The sequence below is a fragment of the Manis javanica genome, chromosome 11, assembly GCF_040802235.1.
Source record: "Manis javanica isolate MJ-LG chromosome 11, MJ_LKY, whole genome shotgun sequence".
In the NCBI taxonomy this organism is placed as follows: Eukaryota; Metazoa; Chordata; class Mammalia; order Pholidota; family Manidae; genus Manis; species Manis javanica.
Window position 1 is genome coordinate 24938167 of NC_133166.1, and position 15095 is coordinate 24953261.

Here is a 15095-nt window from a genome sequence, read left to right on the forward strand (position 1 = left end):
ATCTTAAAACAAAGATATAATCAAATATTTTTATAAAAAAATTTTATGAACCCCTATCTGTTAGCTATTGCTCTATTAATCTCACTCATTTTACAGCAAAACCCTTTAGATAGCTGTCTATACTCACCATTCCTCCATATTTCCTAAAATATATTTTATTCCTCCCATACTTCGAAAAATATATTTCAGTTAATCTTGGAGTTCTGCCATTTATTTCTCAAGTACTATTGTACCAGAATGGTAATTTTGATTAAAAAACACATTGATTATTAGAAATATTTCCTGAATAGGAAAATTAATCATTGTGTTATTTGGATAGCAAGTGATTGACACACATATTATAAATTTAAAAACTGTGATACTAAGATTAAAAATATCTTCTAAGTTTAGAATGTGATTATGTGATATGTGAAATTCTGATCAACTTAAGGGAAGTGAATGTAGAACAGGTGTAACGAGTCCAACCAATTTGCTGCTATTTTATGAAGCCCCATCTAAGCATCACAATAGCGCTCTTACTGAAAGTTCCTCTGTAAATTGATACATTCCTCAGACCAACCTCCAGGGCAGTGTCCTGCGCCAACTATCCTCAGAATTTTTCCCTACTAAAACAATCTTACCTACCTTTCTGTTGGAACCACTGAGTTACTATTTCACCTGAGTAAAACAGGGCTTGGAACTTGTATACTACCCATCACCTGGTTATTTTCTCTTCCTGGAATACACTCAGCCCTGACAGAGCTAGAAGAGTAGCTACCTGCCCACTTGTTTTCCTGTGGGCAGAAGGGCCCTAAGGTGGCAGCTAAACAGAGAATAGCTCATGAGAATAGATGGCAACTGACACAGGACTTGTGGTGACAGGTCCTCTCCAGGAGCTTCTGATCCTCTTGTTTGGTGTCCTGGCCACGGAGGTATCTGACACAATGAAGATCTAGGCATGAGAGTCACATGGGAAGAATCTCTGAGCATCAGGGTTATGAAAATAGTTGTTTGAGGCACATGTAGAGCAGGCATATACAGATGTATGTATAGGCACCATCATGGATAATAATCGCTGGATAAATCTACTCAGAATCTCCACTCCAAGACTTCGTAAACTATACACATTACAAAACAGTCTAAACTGTTAAAATTATAACTGGAGTCACTGATGTCCTACCGACAGAAGTAAAATAACTACTCCAGTTTCATAAACTACACATTTATCCAACAGTACACTCTCAAGAGAGAAAGGGATGGGAGTTTTCTGGGGGTCATGAAAATGTCTTATATGGTGATTTTGTGGTGGGTTATATGAGCTATACATTTGTTCAAAATTGTATAACTGTCCACTTAAAGTCTGCCAATTGCATAATAAATTGTTAAAAATGTAATGCCTTTTGTGTCTTAATGACAGAGGCAACACACTCATATTACCTGAGAAGAAAAAGGAAAGATTGAGAAAGAACACACTTGATAATCAACCTAGGACAGTAGGTATAAACCAAGAATGCCTCAGGCAAAGGTAGACGGATAGGATGGAAGCAAAAATTTCAGCATTTTTCAGATTGTCTTTATTATTATTTTGTCATGCAATTGGTGACTGAGTAAATTTACCCATAACAGATCCCACTATCCCCACCACTTATATGTGAGGATACATGAATATTTACCTTAGCTGAGACCTTCTCCTTTAGGTCATATACAATTCAATGTTCTATATGAATCTCAAACATACCAAATTAAATGCATTAACGTAGTCCTCAAACTGTTACTGATCCTGAATTCCTTATGTTAAGAGAATAATGCCCAATGAATTGTTTTCCAAAACAGAAAAATTTACACTATACCTACAGTTACGTTATGGGGACTGAGTAATTGGTGAATGCAAAGATGTTAGTCTTTGATTAGCTATGGATGTGAATTCTTAGGATAAATAAGGATGGATGAAGTGCAGAAAAGTTTTAGAGCACAAATAACAAAGACTCCCTTTTTCATATGGCTTCCAGAAAGAAAAAAATCCCATGGTGTTTAGATATTTCTAAAAGACAAGAACATAGTGGGGGTACTAGTGAAAGCTAAGGAAAATGAACAAATGCAGAAGCTAGTCTTAGATATCAGGGCAATAATAAGGGGAAGTATTTTGACTTTGTTGATAAGAGAGTTCATGATTTGTGTTTTGATATATTGATATAGTGTTACAAGTCAACTATATGTGAGAAAGACTCAATTCATGGTAGCCTGGTAGCTTGGTAATTTTAATAACTAAATACCAAAGTTGAAATATATGAACTACATTTTAGCACTAAGTAGAATACAGATTATTGCTTTGTTTTATGAAATAACTCTTGCCTCTATCAAAATGTTCTAGAAACCACAGAAACTTTGACACCACTGTTGGCACTTTGGCACAAATTCATGTTTATGAATTTATTTTTTTGTTTTTATTTTCCTTGAAAAATTGTTCACTTCTTAATTACATGTTTTTGTTTTTGTGTGTTATCAGTCTTATTCATTTACATGGAGCTTTTAATTTGATTCAATTAGCCTAAAGATACATTTATTTCCTGTTTTAATATCTAAAATCATCACCATATGCAGTTCAAGATTCTTTTGAACTGTCTAGTCCATAAAATTCAGTGTATAGATCTCAGAAGACTCTTCCTTTTTTCTTTTTTTAAGAATCTACTTAAAAAAAAAGAATATACTTGGGTTTTTCCTCCTTCCTCTTGCTCATTCCCTATTTAACTACTTCTGAAAGATACATGTTTAAAGTGAAATTAACAAATTCATCACCAATATTAGGTAAGTGAAAAAACTAGTTTATTGAGTTAAAATTCTCAGATATTCTAGGCATCTGGTAAATAACAACTTTCAGGTGGTAAATGTAATTCAGCTTGTGGGAGTGAAAGTATTTAACTATTTTCCCTACATCATCACTTATGTTTTTATTCTCTCTCCAACCATCTCTTTTATTGATCCAACTGAAATCAATCAACTTTGACCCCTAGTACCCTAAAAACATGCTCCCGTATTTTCTTGGTCCTCACTCCATACACAATAGGGTTGAGAAAAGGCGGCACCAAAAGGTACATATTTGAAACAAAAATATGGATATATGCAGGCACATTTTTCCCAAAACGGTGAGTGAAAATGGAAAAACCAACTGTAGAGTAGAAGACAAGAATAACACAGACATGGGATCCACAGGTGCCCAGAGCCTTAAAGCTAGCTTCTCGGGATGGCAGCCGGAATACAGAGCGAAGGATGAAGGCATAGGACACTGCAATGAGAATGGCATCACCTGAGCCAATGACAGAAGCCACACTGAGGCTATACCGTGTGGTGGCTCCTGTGTCCACACATGCCAGCTTCACCACAGCCATGAACTCACAGTAGGTGTGGGCAATGATTCCAGTCCTGCAATAGGGCAGCTGTCTGAGGAGGATGGGGTGTGGAGAAAAGAAGACTACTCCTCGAATCACCACAATAATACCCATAAAAGTGATGCGAACATGGGTGAGAATGGTGGTATGGTGCAAGGGGTCACAAATGGCCACATAACGGTCAATGGCCATGGCAAGGAAAAAACCAGATTCCATGGTAGTAAAGCTGTGAATGAAGAACATCTGAGTCAGGCAAGCGTCGAAAGCAATGTCACGGGCTCCAAGCCAGAAGAGACAGAGCATGCGGGGCAGTGTAGATGTGGAGAGGACCAGGTCTGTGACTGAGAGCATGCACAGGAAGAGGAACATAGGCTCATGGAGGCTGCGTTCTGTCCTCACCACCGCCAGGATGGTCACGTTCCCCACCACAGCCACCAGGTACATGGAGCAGAAGGGAATCCCGATCCAGACGTGCAGGTGCTCTAGTCCTGGGATGCCCAACAGCGAGAAGGTGACAGGAGAGGGTTGAGAAGTGTTGAGAGGAGGCATGATGGTTTTTCCTTTGCTTTTTATCAATACTTCTGGAGATAAAGTTGCTATGCAAAAATGGCCATAATCATTTGCTGAAAACATGGAGATTCAGTTCAGGAAGATTCTTAACAATCTGTTGTTAAGAACAGTTCAAATTTATAATCAAGTATTTTCCAATTCACCAAAAGCAGAGTAATAAAGTTTGTCACATCAAAACAAGTACTGCATTTGAAAATAAAGACAATTCATGTATTAAGTCATATTATCAAAGGGGCATATAAGTCACCTTATCCCTTCATTTCCAGTAAAAAGACTCCCTGTCTATTCATAATTGTACTTAATTCAACAACATTTATTAAGTAGTTACTATATAACAAGCCATGTTCTAGGCACTGGAAATTAAGTAATGCACAGATCAGGGATTCTTCTCCTGGAGGTTACACTGCATAAGAAAAACATCATAAGATGATGAATAGTGACTCGTATGTGTGGGTGATGAGAATGTCATATTTAAGTTGATATCTGAATGATGGAACCAGAACTGTTCAGAGTCTGAGATGTGACACATTCTGGGAATGAAAACAGCAAGGAGAATTTCTGTGAAGCAGTAACAAACAGAAACAAACAAGAATGCCAGTGTTCTAGGAACTTATAAATCAAAATTGCCAAATGAGAGCAATTTTTCCACATTAATAGCTTCTTTCTGCCTTCACTTTTTCCTCTCCTCATCACAGAGAAACATCAATTGCATTAATAACTGTCTTGGGAATATTCTAAAATTATCTGCTTCATTTTGTTCTATCAGGACTTTCTGAAAAACATCTAATTTTGCATTGTTTTATGGGTGTCAAATCTGTTGCACATAACCTGTCTGGTGTATTTTCATCGATTGCCCATTATAAATCCTCCATGTCATTTATTGCATAGTATGTTTTTCCTTTCCTCTTCTTCCTGTTAGGTACCTGTCTGAAATTATACCTCTAACATATTCTCTCTTTTAAAAGTGTCAGATGCAGTATCAACTATGGAAAGTACACAGTTAATATTGAAACTGAATTTATGACTACTGACATATTGCAGTCTAAGGAAAGTATGCTTCAGATTTCCCAAGATAAAAAATGAAGTATATTACTTCTTGGAATGCATAAGTGCTTTCCAAAGCCATCTTGGGTTTTAATTTCTATGGGTTGCTTTCACATTAGTGATCATCAGAAACTATGTTGGATAGAGCAGGACCTTGAAAATTTCCTCTTTAATCTCAGTCAATATTTCTCTCAAATGAGTAGACTTTCCATGACTCTAAGTGAGCAAGTAGAGACTGTCAAACAGAGATATTGTGAAACTTTCAGAGAGTTATTGAAAGGACACTTGTTTTAGGTATTAGTATGCCCAACCCACACCTAAATGATTTAGGGAACAGAAATAAATTATCTCTATCTCCTGATTTAAGAAGAAGAAAGTTCAAATCCAGGTAATCAAGCTTTCCAAGTTATATATCAAAATGGGCAACTAAAACTTTACATGAATGATATGGTGAGAGTGTATCAGTTGGATGTTTCTAAATGACAGGATATTGTCATTGTGAGATTGTTTCTTCAATGAGAATAATGTATTCCATGCCTTCTGGATCTTATTTGCCAAACAGCATATGTGACTAATATAAAGCATAGCATATTATTATATCATTTTTTTCCTTTTTTTCTTTCATATACCCTTTAATGGAGAAAATATTGTATGTTCTTTTGAAATATGGATCATGACATAATTAATTAAAATCTTATGGACCCAGAGTACAGAAGAGATGAGATTCTATGGGTATAAAAAGTACATATCCACATATATTGTATATTTTACAGGTAATTTTATAACCCGATGCCCAGACCAGTAGCTTTGACTTATTAGGCACTCAATAAATACATGTTGGATTCATAAATATAATATGGAACACTACAAAATAAGAAACATGCACACACTCATGGATACACACATTAGTTTTTCAAAGCACTTTTTCTAGAAGCATACATGATACTATCACTGTGATGACATCCTCCTTAAAATACCAACCTGCACATGAGCTGAATGTCACAAGGTATCCATATCTTTGTTATCTATAGTTTATTCCTTTCAGTGAGTAATGCAATATACAATATTTTCAAAAGGAGAGATAATCCTTACTTCTATGATATCCTCAAAAAAAATCTTTGCCTCCTAAAATCTGGTTCTTTCAACATTTCATCCATTGAGAATAAGAAATGTTTATTTCATCTGCTCAAAGATTTATTTTTCCTCCACTAAATATAGGACATTCAGAAAGTAAAAAGGTAGTGTTTGGAGGAATCTAATGTCCTATAAAATTCTACTGAGATCACTCAGGATAGCCCCTTTTCTCCACCCTTCTTGACCTTCACAGCAACTCTAGCTCATACAAGAAACTGATTCAAAGCCAACAAGCAACCCAAACATATAGCTTCTGTAAGTAGCAGCTTCAACATGACATCCTCAGAGGATAATCAAGAAAAACGCTTGCCACAAACAGTTCCCCATGGAATCACTGCCAGAATGGACAATGTTTTGTATACTTGGTAATGACTGATAATCTACCTAATTTAAGAGTTAGTAATTTACCTGTTCATTTCCTGAGGTTTTAGCTCCATACGTAGCCATCCTTCAATAATATGATGCAACTTAATTTGTATTGAATTAAGACCTGAAATCCTGAAGGGGCCTGAAAAGAGCAATAACATAATCTTACTCCTTTGGTTAGCTCAATTTTTTTTAACTTGAAACAAGAAAGGGTGATTTCATTTCCTTTGAATATATACTTAAAAGTAGGATTGCTGGATCATATGGTAGTTCAGTTTTTGTTTGTTTTGTTTTTTGTTTTTATTTTTTGAGGAACCTCCATACCATTTTCCATGCTGACTGCACTAATTTACATTCCCACCAACAGTGTACAGGGTTCCCTTTACTTCATAGCCTCTTCAACACTGGCTATCCCTTGTCTTTTTGATACTAGTGGTCCTAACACTCGTGAGGTGATATCTCATTGTGGTTTTGATTTGCATTTCCCTGATGATTAATCAGCTTGAACACCTTTTCATGTGCCTGTTGGTCATTCCTATGTCTTCTTTTGAGAAATGTCTCTTCAGGTCTTTTGCTTATTTTGTAATGGGGTTATTTGTGTTTTGTTTTTGACTTGTATAAAATCCTCAAACATTTAAGATCTTCACCCCTAATTATTTTTCTCTGTTTCTACAAGAATGCTCATAGGATTTTGGTGGGGATTACAATGAACCTGTAGATCACTTTGGATAGTATGGGAATTTTCACAATATTAGTTCTTTCAATCAATGAACAGGATGTCTTTCCAATTATCTATTTTCTTTAATTTCCTTCATCACTGTTTTGTAATCTTCAATGTGTAAGTATTTCATCTCTTCTCCGGGGATACTGAAAATTTTCTGTATCTTATTTTAGGTGATGGTTATGTACAATTAGCTATAAAATATAATGAGAAAAGTCTTTAAAATATTTCTGGGCCATAGAGGATTCTACTCTTTCAATGAGAATTTCACACTGATACATGCATACTGGAGAAAGGAGAGAGGGGCAAGTTAAGTACTCCAGAAAGAATAAAAAATTGATGGAGACTCGACTCTGATAAAAATGTGCATGAGAGACATAAGGGAGGAAGAGAGACAGAAGGAAATAATTGGAAGGCAAGAGAGATGACAGAGGAATAAAATGGAAAACAATGAGAAAGTAGAGAAAAGAAGGTGAAATGAGATGAGAAGAAGAGAGATGTCAGCCCTTCAAATAAATTCCTGAAGAAACCTGGAGGGAAAAAAGAATGGGAAAAATAAATGAAGATGACAACTGGCAGTGCATGAAAGGATTTTCTTCTCTTCACAGTACAAATTGATTTTGTATGTATACTGAAGCTGGACAAATGATTCTGAGGCTGGACAAGTACTGGCAACTTAATACCAACTAGAAAATACATAAATAACTAAGTAAACAACCTGGCAATGGTATTATGTGAAGACAGAGAGTGAATGTCAGGCAGCTGAGCTGCACTCAGAGGAAAAATATCTAGGTGGATACTGACAATAACCTACAAAACTTATCTTCTGGGGATTTTGAATAGATCACTGTGACAGTAAAAATGCTATCATTGAAGCTAGTGCCAAGCACTATCAAGAAATACAAGAGATAATGATGAACTATTAAGTATTTCAGTGACCAGGGGAAGCTTGGAGAATGGTGTTCTTAGGAAAAAAAGCATTTAAAGTTCATTTGAAGCTGAAAATTCCTAAAAAATACTAGGCAACAAGGGTACCATTCTTTGTAGAAGTATGAAGAGGAGGAGGAGGAGGAAAAGTAGTGTAGTAGTGAAAGTAGTAGTAGGAAAGGAGGAAGAAATGGAGCACAATCACTATTATATTTGTCAGCACAATAGTGTTACTATGCTATTTCATCTACAGGTCATGCCAGGTAACAGTGCGGGGTAAACGGCAGACTATACAGACTCTCCTGCCTGGAACTCAGTCTATTTACATATCAACAGATGTTCACTGCTGCAGCCTCCAGTGGATGTGGGGCAAGGGCTGGAGAGAAAGTGGCCATTTTCTCCTCCCCTCCATTCCTGGTATCTAACTGGTCTGGTGCCATTTAGTCACCACAGACCCATTCACAAAGTTCCTGCCAGAAGGGGTGGGCAGGGGAAGGAGAGTGTCAACTGCAGCCAGAGGAACTGGAGGGAGCTAGGCCTGTCTAACAACTGTAAGAAATAAAAGACTTCTGTCCAACCCACCCTTTCCCTTGACTTACTTCAGTTTCAGCAGTTTCATAGGGGATCTTCCCAGGCTGGGAACGCCCTTCCCCCCGGAGCTGCATCTGGTGTGAAATCAGCAGGATCCAGTGAACCCAAAGCCTGTCTTCATGGGTGTGATGTTTGGGCGAGCTGCTTCAACAGACGGTGGGGAAATACCCTGACACCCCTAGGGGTGGTAGGGATTCACACAGGGATCACCTGGGTGGTAGGGATTTATCCGGAGATTTCCCCAGTGGGAATATGGTCTGGGGTAAGGGCCTCCTAGAGGAGTGGGTCCCTTCCCAGAACCAGGAAGGATAGGGACACTAGGCAGTGGAGTTGGCCCTCAGCAAAACAGCGACTCATTAGGGAAACTGAGTAGCCTTAAGGAAACAGGAAAAGTGGAGTGGTTGTTTCTCATGGTATTAGAAGGGTTACTAATGAGAGAAATGCCCTTCAGTGGCAAGTGTCATAAAAGGAAGATGAGTTGTAGGGTGCTCTGAAAAGGGAACAAAAGCTATTGAAAACCAAGGTCATGGTGCTGAGAGAGATGCTAGTGATGTGAGTGGACAGCAGAAAAATGTGAGCTGCAAGAGGCCGTGGGGAAGGTGGAGGAAGGGGTGGTGCCTTCCACCTTGAAGATGGAAGAGGAGAACATCAGGGAGGGAAAAGCCGGGGTGGGGGGGTGGATGATGAGGGGCTGGGGCCAAGAACGCAGCTATTGCTGAGGCTGCAGCCTGAGGCACCAGCCCCTCCCGTATTGAAAGCCAGCCCAGTTGTAGTTACTACAATGAAGACACAACAACCACACATTCCTCAGGGAGAGGAGCAGCCCCGTCCCCATACCCAGACTCAGCTGGTGTATTTGGGCATCTGGTTTCAGCAGAAGCTTCTGCCTACATGGTTTTTGCGTCTTTGGGATTTAGGAATAGAAAGCGTTGTTCTGTCTGGGTCAGAAATGGGTAAACTGGCTTCCCTGATGACTAACCACTCCCTCCTGCAGAGGTTACAAAATGCCCATCAGACGAATCTTATGCTTTTGGATTGGCTAACAGCAGCCCTCAGCGAAATTTGGCCTAATAAGGGTGATTTACCATACTTTCTACTAACTGGCAAATGTATGCAGAGCTCCAGCAGGTGTTACGGGAGTTGGGCATGAGAAACATCATCTATGATACAGACCCTCAGGGCCTCCATGAAGAGTTGTTGACCGTGGGGATGAGCAATCTGGTGCTATATTCAGCTCCCCCATTCCTCTGAGTCCCTAGCGACTATTCTTGCCCACCATATAGAGCAACATAAAGTGAGGTCATTCATACAACAGCAGACTTGGGGGAAGTTGAAATAATAAGAGCACAGACAGAAACACAGTCTACAACTGAAAGAAGAGGTTCAAAGGGCCCTGTGATGGTCTTGAGGACCCAGCTGTGAGTTGATTTGATAAAGACCGGGGGAGTGAAAGAAAAACTTGATGGACATCCCAATAGAATCTTACTAGAGCTATAGTATCAATTAAAGCTGGAGCAACATTTCCAGCTACTGAGGTCCAAGACATGGAAGCCGGAAGCAAAGCCCCATTTTTGGACCCACGTGACCGTAGGACTTCCTGGAGGAGAGTACCCAGAAACCACCTGGGTCCTCACCCCAACAGGAGGACAATTGGGCATTGCAGATTTGACTGAGGGTGGGGGGTCAAGGCCCCAGCATTGGGGGATGTGGTTGGGATCGGAGGCCACATGTCAAATTAGCAATTCATTGGTCCCCATGAATGTATAATGTGTCCTGGCCCTGGTGGACACAGGAACTGAATGTTCTCTTATTTATGGTAGCCCTGAGCAGTTTTCTGAGACCCCCTCTGTGATAGATGGCTATGGGGGTAAGGCAATTAGAGGGAAGAAAGCCCAAATCCCATTAGGAATAGGGTGTTTACGCCTTAAAGTAGTAGACTGTGTACATTTTTCCTTCCCTGAATATATTTTAGGGGTGGATATCCTGCGGCATCTGTGGTTACAGACCACTGCAAGTGAGTTCAGACTGAGGGTATGTGTGGTAAAAGCAGTTCTGGGCGAACATGCTAAGCACCTGCCTATCTAGGGGGATATGCTAAGCACCCACCTATAGCTCTGCCTATACCTTAGCAGGTGCTGAATATAAATTGCCTGGGGGGCACAAAAAATTGGAGGAACTCTACAGGAGCTGGAGAAGGTGGATATCATAAAGCCCACTCATAGTCCTTTTAATTCTCCAGTGTGGCCAATGAAAAAACCAGATGGCTCCTGGTATATGATTACAGGGAGTTGAATAAAGCCACAACCCCTCTACATGCTGCTTTCCCCTCTAGAGCAGCCCTTATGGACACACGCAGTCATGAACTAGGGACATAACATTATGTTGTAGACCTTGCTAATGTCTTCTTCTTTATTGACATAGCACAGGTCAGGAACAGTTTGCCTTCATGTGGGAAGGCTGGCAGTGGACATTCACTGTCCTTCCACAGGGATACGTCCACAATACCATCATTTGTCATGGACTTGTAGGCCAGGACTTGGCAGCATAGGAGAAACTATTTTTATTGCTCACAGCTTGCTCAAATTCACTGGCCGGGCATAGCTCCATCTATTCCTCACGACTGTAGCACAAATGCTCCCCAAGTCCTTTCTCCCCAGGCCCCACTAGCAAAGCCCATTCTGTGCTCTGTTTTCCTGTATCCAAGGTGCACTCTCTACTTCCCACCCACCCCTTCTGGGAGGAACTCCATGGGTCTGTCCTTGGTGACTGGCAGATGCCAAACCAATTACTTACCAGAAACAGAGGGGAGGAGAGAATGGCCATTTTCTCTCCACCCCTTGCCAGGGATCCACCAGAGGTTGCAACAGTAAACATCTACTGATATGACGGACTAAGGCCAGGCAAGAAATTCTGGAAATTCTGCCATTTACTCCACACAGAGGATGGAAAAGATACTTACTCTTTATTTCCACATCTTTAAAAATCTCCATTTTTTGTATTTTCTTGACATTACTCATGAGTTTGCACTCAAATTTCTCTGAATGTAACTCAAGATCAGCTATTTCCTGATCTCATTCCAGACAGATTCCTTCCTTCTATAATTCAGAGAAATCTCTGATCCTATGTTCTAGGACTAAGACCCACTACTTCCTGGGAAGGAAGCCTGGGGGATCAGAAGGGTAATGATACTCTAAGGGAATCAGTAAGGTAATGATGTTTACAGCAACTCCTCCATTAATATCAACCTCTGCTAGAAATTTTGGTTGAAACAAAGAGGAACTAGCCCATTCAACATGCCAAATCAACCCTCAGCTCTGTCCAGGTAAGTACCTATCCCTACAGTTTGAGAAACGAGTATGATTAAGAGGATGCAATGGTTATTTTAGGAGGAAACAGACCTTCTTAAATCCTGCTTTAGACATCAAATTTTTGTTCACTGCCATGTCATTTACATTCGCTGTGTTTAGAATTTTTCATAAACAAAGGGAGACTTGGGGATTAAATTAATGTAATGAATATATGAAAGAATTTTACAAATAATTGGTTCCATATTCTATTATTTATGGACTTCTAGTAATTATGATATATGTGAAGACATTGCCATGATCCCAAATTCTAGTTACCCAGATGCCTATTAACTCTAATGTTCTCTAGTTTACTGAAAATAAAAGGGATATTTATGAAGACAAGAAATCATCTGTGTCCATAGAGATGTGGTTTCTGAGTGATATGGAAAGCAGGAGAAATATAAGAAATTTGCAAGTCATGAGAAGCTTTAGTATCTGATCAATTTACACAGCATTTTAATCCTGTTTGTGATGGGGCAAAGGATACCCCAACCTCCTTCCTGGCCTCTTGCCTCTGTTGAAGGTCACCTATTTGCACCTTTTCTTTCTCTTCAAAGCAATTAAAAAAATTAGACAATCCCTTTTATAATAGTATTTAAATTATTTTAAAAGTTTAGGGTCATCATGAAACCCTTATTCTTTCTCATAGTAATTGTATTTAATGTAATTCAGATGCATTGGACCCACTCCATTTTATTTCTAGTGATTCACAAAGCCTGAAAAGTAGTAATTATTAAAAACACATTTGTATAAATATTGTTACTTTTTTAACTGCATGAAAATTGACAAACTAATTGGTATATCGCCTACTTATTTTGACTGTGATCAATATATACAGGAAGATGGAGAAAGCTCTTTAGTTTTGGAATTTTTTTTGGAATATTCTTCATTTCTGTTATCTAGCAGTTTCACTTCTGTGTGTTTTTGTTTTGCCTCTTCAACATTCTATAATCTGTTTGTCTTAACAATATAACCTTTAACTTAAGGAGGGAAAACAAAATGATGCTCATCCACCTGTACAATGTCTCTAAAATGGTTAAGTTCTGCTTTTGACTATATCCTATCCTATTTTTCCATTATTCTTCTTGGAATGTTTCTCTGTATTCTCTTTTATTTTTTTTAAGAATAAGCCTCTCTGTACAAAACAGCCTCCATATTCCACATTTTCTATTCCACTCAACAAATCCACTTTAAACATAAGTGAACATAAGTGAACCTTAATTCACATAGAGAACTAACCATCCTTGGCTGCCTTTGAAAACTGATTACCCTCTTCAAATCTCCTCTAAAGGCTACACTTAATATCCTGCCAAACAACGATGTGTTCAATATTTTCATGCTGTTCTGAGTGAATATAAAACAGCTAAACTCTCTTCTATCAATCCCCATTTGAGAACCAATAACATAGACTCAGGGATAAATAACCTCCTTCCTCAGACCAGCAGTAGTGTTACTTGAGGGTGAGGGCTCTCAGAGGACTATGTACTAATGCATGCGGGGGTTCTTCAAGGTCCCCAAGATGCCCAGAGGTAATTTGTGTTTGCAATAAAAGTGGGCTGGCATCTATAGGAAAATAAAGAAGGAAAGCCTAAAGATGTTTTAAATCACTCAGCCTAGAGATCATGGGAAATGCAAAAGTTCAGTGTTCTCAAAGTCTTGGTTTCCATTTCCACAGAGGGTAACTCAGAAATTCTGGAAATTGCCCCATTCATATATGGCTCTAGTAAAAGTTTTGTATATTGTTTGCTCCTGCTGTATTGGCATATAGCATAAAACCTCTGGATAATCTGGCCAAACAATCAGTGAACTTATTTCTTCAATGTTCAGTATGTCTAAATGACAGCGAGGTCTGTGTCTTTTTCACTTCCCATTCTTATTCTCCTTCTCGTAGGTATTAGAGTCAGTGGTGAAAAGGGAGATCATTAACTTCCATGGCACCAGTTAATACGTCATATCAGAGCACTGACAAATGCAAACTGGCATCCCGGGACTAGAGCATGTGCAGCTTGGATTGGGTTTTCTTTCTTTGCCGTGTGCCTGGTGACTCTTGTGGGAAATGTCGTTTTACTGACCATTATCCCTGCACAAGGCAGCCTGCATCAGCCCATGGACATCTTCCTGGCATTGCTGGCAGTCACTGATGTAGGGCTCTGTGTAGACATTGCTCCCAGGATGTTGGCATCTTCTGGTTTGGCTTTTGTTCTGTGTCCTCTCATGCTTTGCAGGGCACAGCATCTGGCGTTCTCTTGGCCATGGCCTTTGACCACTATGTTGCCATCTGTGATCCTTTGAGACACACATTCATCCTCATACCTTTCATCCCAGTAAGTATGGTGCTTGTTGTGGCAATCCGGGCAATCCAGTGCTTGTTGCATTTTACCAATTTTATTCAAACACCTTTTCCATTCCACTGTAATTTCCCACTCCTACTGTAAGCACATGGCTGTGGTCAAGCTGGCTGCATAAGACATCCAAGTCAATAAAACATGTAGTCTTTTTGTGAGTTTTACAATACTGGGATTTGACATGATTTTTATCTTCATTTCTTATATTCTTATTTTCCAGGCTGTTTTTCATCCACACCAAAAGGAGGCATGGCTCAAAGCATTTAAGATGTCTACAGTTCATGTTTTTGTTTTCCGTTGAGTTTTATATCCTTGCTTTCTTCTCTTTCTTCAGTCACTGTTTTGGAAATGTTGACCCCTCTACCCACATTCTTCAGTCTACCAACTACCCCCTTGTGCCACCTGCACTTAAACCCATGGTCTATGGTGTAAAAAAACAAGGCAAGTCATAAGCATGTAGCACAGTTTTTTTTTTTCTGAGTTGTTAATACAAGTGGTAACCTATTAATTACATTTATGCTCGTGAACAGAATACTTTTACTTCCTAAATATGGAGACAGGCTGAACTCTGTGTATTCATCGCTGGGGGCTTCACTTCAACATGCTTAAACTCATTAAAGGCATTTATTTCACAAATTACAGCTAGGATGAAATAAAATCTGTTCAGGTTAAGACTGACATTAAT

General features: G+C 39.2%; 1 protein-coding gene and 1 pseudogene across 1 annotated transcript; one reads left to right on the forward strand and one right to left on the reverse strand.

Annotated features, from left to right (window-relative positions):
* Positions 1–2969: 2969 nt before the first annotated feature.
* On the reverse strand, positions 2970–3914 carry LOC108402956 (olfactory receptor 52M1-like). The gene has a single exon (XM_017669810.3). The coding sequence runs from the start codon at positions 3912–3914 to the stop codon at positions 2970–2972; it is 945 nt and encodes a 314-aa protein (XP_017525299.2).
* Positions 3915–14034: 10120 nt separating this feature from the next.
* On the forward strand, positions 14035–14862 carry LOC108402957 (olfactory receptor 52A1-like; annotated as a pseudogene).
* Positions 14863–15095: the final 233 nt, after the last annotated feature.